The sequence below is a fragment of the Taudactylus pleione genome, unplaced genomic scaffold (assembly GCF_031769625.1).
Source record: "Taudactylus pleione unplaced genomic scaffold, aTauple2 ptg000239l, whole genome shotgun sequence".
Classification (NCBI taxonomy): domain Eukaryota; kingdom Metazoa; phylum Chordata; class Amphibia; order Anura; family Myobatrachidae; genus Taudactylus; species Taudactylus pleione.
In genome coordinates this window covers 627742-635000 of record NW_028284641.1, presented here as the reverse complement: position 1 = coordinate 635000, position 7259 = coordinate 627742, and the positions used below count along the sequence as shown (strand labels likewise).

Sequence of the window (7259 nt, the reverse complement as noted above, 5' to 3'; positions counted from 1 at the left end):
TCAGAGGTGCTCCCATCACTGATACCCAGTGACATTACTATCAGAGGTACTCCCATCACTGATACCAATAGTGACAGTACTAGCAGAGGTACTCCCAGCACTGATACCCACAGTGTCAGTACTGTCAGAGGTGCTCCCACCACTGATACCCACAGTGTCAGTACTGTCAGAGGTACTCCCATTACTGTGATACCCACAGTGACATTACTATCAGAGGTACTCCCATCACTGATATCCACAGTGACATTACTATCAGAGGTACTCCCAGCACTGATACCCACAGTGTCAGTACTGTCAGAGGTACTCCCATCACTGTGATACCCACAGTGACATTACTGTCAGAGGTACTCCCATCCCTGATACCCACAGTGACATTACTATCAGAGGTATTCCCATCACTGATACCCATAGTGACAGTACTATCAGAGGTACTCCCATCACTGATACCCATAGTGACATTACTATCAGAGGTACTCCCATCACTGATACCCATAGTGACATTACTATCAGAGGTGCTCCCATCACTGATACCCAGTGACATTACTATCAGAGGTACTCCCATCACTGATACCCACAGTGACATTACTATCAGAGGTGCTCCCATCACTGATACCCACAGTGACATTACTATCAGAGGTACTCCCATCACTGATACCAATAGTGACAGTACTAGCAGAGGTACTCCCAGCACTGATACCCACAGTGTCAGTACTATCAGAGGTGCTCCCATCACTGATACCCAGTGACATTACTATCAGAGGTACTCCCATCACTGATACCAATAGTGACAGTACTAGCAGAGGTACTCCCAGCACTGATACCCACAGTGTCAGTACTGTCAGAGGTGCTCCCACCACTGATACCCACAGTGTCAGTACTGTCAGAGGTACTCCCATTACTGTGATACCCACAGTGACATTACTATCAGAGGTACTCCCATCACTGATATCCACAGTGACATTACTATCAGAGGTACTCCCAGCACTGATACCCACAGTGTCAGTACTGTCAGAGGTACTCCCATCACTGTGATACCCACAGTGACATTACTGTCAGAGGTACTCCCATCCCTGATACCCACAGTGACATTACTATCAGAGGTATTCCCATCACTGATACCCATAGTGACAGTACTATCAGAGGTACTCCCATCACTGATACCCATAGTGACATTACTATCAGAGGTACTCCCATCACTGATACCCATAGTGACATTACTATCAGAGGTGCTCCCATCACTGATACCCAGTGACATTACTATCAGAGGTACTCCCATCACTGATACCAATAGTGTCAGTACTGTCAGAGGTGCTCCCAGCACTGATACCCACAGTGTCAGTACTGTCAGAGGTACTCCCATTACTGTGATACCCACATTGACATTACTATCAGAGGTACTCCCAACACTGATATCCACAGTGACATTACTATCAGAGGTACTCCCAGCACTGATACCCATAGTGACAGTACTATCAGAGGTACTCCCATCATTGATACCCAGTGACATTACTATCAGAGGTACTCCCATCACTGATACCAATAGTGACAGTACTATCAGAGGTACTCCCAGCACTGTGATACCCACAGTGACATTACTATCAGAGGTACTCCCACCACTGATACCCACAGTGACATTACTATCAGAGGTGCTCCCATCACTGATACCCACAGTGACATTACTATCAGAGGTACTCCCATCACTGATACCAATAGTGACAGTACTAGCAGAGGTACTCCCAGCACTGATACCCACAGTGTCAGTACTATCAGAGGTGCTCCCATCACTGATACCCAGTGACATTACTATCAGAGGTACTCCCATCACTGATACCAATAGTGACAGTACTAGCAGAGGTACTCCCAGCACTGATACCCACAGTGTCAGTACTGTCAGAGGTGCTCCCACCACTGATACCCACAGTGTCAGTACTGTCAGAGGTACTCCCATTACTGTGATACCCACAGTGACATTACTATCAGAGGTACTCCCATCACTGATATCCACAGTGACATTACTATCAGAGGTACTCCCAGCACTGATACCCACAGTGTCAGTACTGTCAGAGGTACTCCCATCACTGTGATACCCACAGTGACATTACTGTCAGAGGTACTCCCATCCCTGATACCCACAGTGACATTACTATCAGAGGTATTCCCATCACTGATACCCATAGTGACAGTACTATCAGAGGTACTCCCATCACTGATACCCACAGTGACATTACTATCAGAGGTACTCCCATCACTGATACCCATAGTAACATTACTATCAGAGGTACTCCCATCACTGATACCCACAGTGACATTACTATCAGAGGTACTCCCATCCCTGATACCCATAGTGACATTACTATCAGAGGTACTCCCATCACTGATACCCAGTGACAGTACTATCAGAGGTACTCCCATCACTGATACCCACAGTGACATTACTATCAGAGGTACTCCCATCACTGATATCCACAGTGTCAGTACTGTCAGAGTTGCTCCCACCACTGATACCCACAGTGTCAGTACTGTCAGAGGTACTCCCATCACTGATACCCACAGTGACATTACTATCAGAGGTACTCCCATCACTGATACCCATAGTGACATTACTATCAGAGGTGCTCCCATCACTGATACCCAGTGACATTACTATCAGAGGTACTCCCATCACTGATACCCACAGTGACATTACTATCAGAGGTGCTCCCATCACTGATACCCACAGTGACATTACTATCAGAGGTACTCCCATCACTGATACCAATAGTGACAGTACTAGCAGAGGTACTCCCAGCACTGATACCCACAGTGTCAGTACTATCAGAGGTGCTCCCATCACTGATACCCAGTGACATTACTATCAGAGGTACTCCCATCACTGATACCAATAGTGACAGTACTAGCAGAGGTACTCCCAGCACTGATACCCACAGTGTCAGTACTGTCAGAGGTGCTCCCACCACTGATACCCACAGTGTCAGTACTGTCAGAGGTACTCCCATTACTGTGATACCCACAGTGACATTACTATCAGAGGTACTCCCATCACTGATATCCACAGTGACATTACTATCAGAGGTACTCCCAGCACTGATACCCACAGTGTCAGTACTGTCAGAGGTACTCCCATCACTGTGATACCCACAGTGACATTACTGTCAGAGGTACTCCCATCCCTGATACCCACAGTGACATTACTATCAGAGGTATTCCCATCACTGATACCCATAGTGACAGTACTATCAGAGGTACTCCCATCACTGATACCCATAGTGACATTACTATCAGAGGTACTCCCATCACTGATACCCATAGTGACATTACTATCAGAGGTGCTCCCATCACTGATACCCAGTGACATTACTATCAGAGGTACTCCCATCACTGATACCAATAGTGTCAGTACTGTCAGAGGTGCTCCCAGCACTGATACCCACAGTGTCAGTACTGTCAGAGGTACTCCCATTACTGTGATACCCACATTGACATTACTATCAGAGGTACTCCCAACACTGATATCCACAGTGACATTACTATCAGAGGTACTCCCAGCACTGATACCCATAGTGACAGTACTATCAGAGGTACTCCCATCATTGATACCCAGTGACATTACTATCAGAGGTACTCCCATCACTGATACCAATAGTGACAGTACTATCAGAGGTACTCCCAGCACTGTGATACCCACAGTGACATTACTATCAGAGGTACTCCCACCACTGATACCCACAGTGACATTACTATCAGAGGTGCTCCCATCACTGATACCCACAGTGACATTACTATCAGAGGTACTCCCATCACTGATACCAATAGTGACAGTACTAGCAGAGGTACTCCCAGCACTGATACCCACAGTGTCAGTACTATCAGAGGTGCTCCCATCACTGATACCCAGTGACATTACTATCAGAGGTACTCCCATCACTGATACCAATAGTGACAGTACTAGCAGAGGTACTCCCAGCACTGATACCCACAGTGTCAGTACTGTCAGAGGTGCTCCCACCACTGATACCCACAGTGTCAGTACTGTCAGAGGTACTCCCATTACTGTGATACCCACAGTGACATTACTATCAGAGGTACTCCCATCACTGATATCCACAGTGAGATTACTATCAGAGGTACTCCCAGCACTGATACCCACAGTGTCAGTACTGTCAGAGGTACTCCCATCACTGTGATACCCACAGTGACATTACTGTCAGAGGTACTCCCATCCCTGATACCCACAGTGACATTACTATCAGAGGTATTCCCATCACTGATACCCATAGTGACAGTACTATCAGAGGTACTCCCATCACTGATACCCACAGTGACATTACTATCAGAGGTACTCCCATCACTGATACCCATAGTAACATTACTATCAGAGGTACTCCCATCACTGATACCCAGTGACATTACTATCAGAGGTACTCCCATCACTGATACCAATAGTGTCAGTACTGTCAGAGGTGCTCCCAGCACTGATACCCACAGTGTCAGTACTGTCAGAGGTACTCCCATTACTGTGATACCCACATTGACATTACTATCAGAGGTACTCCCAACACTGATATCCACAGTGACATTACTATCAGAGGTACTCCCAGCACTGATACCCATAGTGACAGTACTATCAGAGGTACTCCCATCATTGATACCCACAGTGACATTACTATCAGAGGTACTCCCATCACTGATACCAATAGTGACAGTACTATCAGAGGTACTCCCAGCACTGTGATACCCACAGTGACATTACTATCAGAGGTACTCCCACCACTGATACCCACAGTGACATTACTATCAGAGGTGCTCCCATCACTGATGCCCACAGTGGCATTACTATCAGAGGTGCTCCCATCACTGATACCCACAGTGACATTACTATCAGAGGTACTCCCATCACTGATAACCATAGTGACAGTACTATCAGAGGTGCTCCCATCACTGATACCCACAGTGACATTACTATCAGAGGTACTCCCATCACTGATACCCATAGTGACAGTACTATCAGAGGTACTCTCATCACTGATACCCACAGTGACATTACTATCAGAGGTACTCCCATCACTGATACCCACAGTGACATTACTATCAGAGGTACTTCCATCACTGATACCCACAGTGACATTACTATCAGAGGTGCTCCCATCACTGATGCCCACAGTGGCATTACTATCAGAGGTACTCCCATCACTGATACCCACAGTGACATTACTATCAGAGGTACTCCCATCACTGATACCCAGTGACATTACTATCAGAGGTACTTCCATCACTGATACCCACAGTGACATTACTATCAGAGGTACTCCCATCACTGATACCCACAGTGACATTACTATCAGAGGTACTCCCATCACTGATACCAATAGTGACAGTACTATCAGAGGTACTCCCATCACTGATACCCACAGTGGCAGTACTATCAGAGGTGCTCCCATCACTGATGCCCACAGTGGCATTACTATCAGAGGTACTCCCATCACTGATACCCACAGTGACATTACTATCAGAGGTGCTCCCATCACTGATGCCCACAGTGGCATTACTATCAGAGGTACTCCCATCACTGATACCCACAGTGACATTACTATCAGAGGTACTCCCATCACTGATACCCAGTGACATTACTATCAGAGGTACTTCCATCACTGATACCCACAGTGACATTACTATCAGAGGTACTCCCATCACTGATACCCACAGTGACATTACTATCAGAGGTACTCCCATCACTGATACCAATAGTGACAGTACTATCAGAGGTACTCCCATCACTGATACCCACAGTGTCAGTACTATCAGAGGTGCTCCCATCACTGATGCCCACAGTGGCATTACTATCAGAGGTACTCCCATCACTGATACCCACAGTGACATTACTATCAGAGGTACTCCCATCACTGATACCCAGTGACATTACTATCAGAGGTACTTCCATCACTGATACCCACAGTGACATTACTATCAGAGGTACTCCCATCATTGATACCCACAGTGACATTACTATCAGAGGTACTCCCATCACTGATACCAATAGTGACAGTACTATCAGAGGTACTCCCAGCACTGTGATACCCACAGTGACATTACTATCAGAGGTACTCCCACCACTGATACCCACAGTGACATTACTATCAGAGGTGCTCCCATCACTGATGCCCACAGTGGCATTACTATCAGAGGTGCTCCCATCACTGATACCCACAGTGACATTACTATCAGAGGTACTCCCATCACTGATACCCATAGTGACAGTACTATCAGAGGTACTCCCATCACTGATACCCACAGTGACATTACTATCAGAGGTGCTCCCATCACTGATGCCCACAGTGGCATTACTATCAGAGGTACTCCCATCACTGATACCCACACTGACATTACTATCAGAGGTACTCCCATCACTGATACCCAGTGACATTACTATCAGAGGTACTTCCATCACTGATACCCACAGTGACATTACTATCAGAGGTACTTCCATCACTGATACCCACAGTGACATTACTATCAGAGGTACTCCCAGCACTGATACCCACAGTGACATCCAGTGATATTGGCAGAGATAGATTGACAGGACTTGTCCTGACCCATGTCAGTCTATACCGTGTATACGTACCCTGTACAAGTAAAGAATATGATACAGTGTTTGGCTGAACAGTACAATCTATCCCTATTTTTCATATCTGCTAAACCCTTGAATATTATTCTTTCATGTAGGTGTTATGATGGCAACGTACCAGCTCTGGTCCCCATGGACCCTGCTAGATGAAAGCTTGCAATGGATAAGAAGGGCCACACCGAAACCCCTCAGCAAACAGACTTACGGGACCTCCAGTGGCTCTTCATACGCTTCATATATACAGGAGCTCTCTGCAATTCCAGGCCAGAGAGTCACAGAGCGCGGATCCGTCTCCGTACTGCCATGTTACTGCACCAACAGAAGATCTGCACAGAGCAAACTGGAGATAGCAGCACCTGAGCCGGTCTTACTCCGGGGCCTGGACCAGGTCTTCTGTACTACAGTCACCGTTCAGCCCCCTAAATGGAGCGGCTCCTTCCATGTATCCGAGAACTCGGCTTTCTCCAGAGTGATCAGCCAGCAGGGCCAGCTGCCCCCAGGTCTCAGGGAGCCGGAGGTGAAGGTGGCTGTCCGGGTGTGTAAGCAGCTCCTGCACTCTATTCTCTTGCTCTATGTCACCTACAAGAAATGCACATTTGCCCTCCAGCACTCGCAGACCGATGCAGGTGACCCCTGA

General features: G+C 47.0%; 1 protein-coding gene across 1 annotated transcript in view; it reads left to right on the top strand.

The window, feature by feature from the left end:
* Positions 1-7259, top strand: part of FANCD2OS (FANCD2 opposite strand) — a 7948-nt gene extending 689 nt beyond the window's left edge. Inside the window, exon 2 of the mRNA XM_088479537.1 lies at positions 6721-7259. Within this exon, the coding sequence (XP_088335663.1) occupies positions 6721-7259 (539 nt within the window). The remainder of the gene's footprint in view (positions 1-6720) is intronic.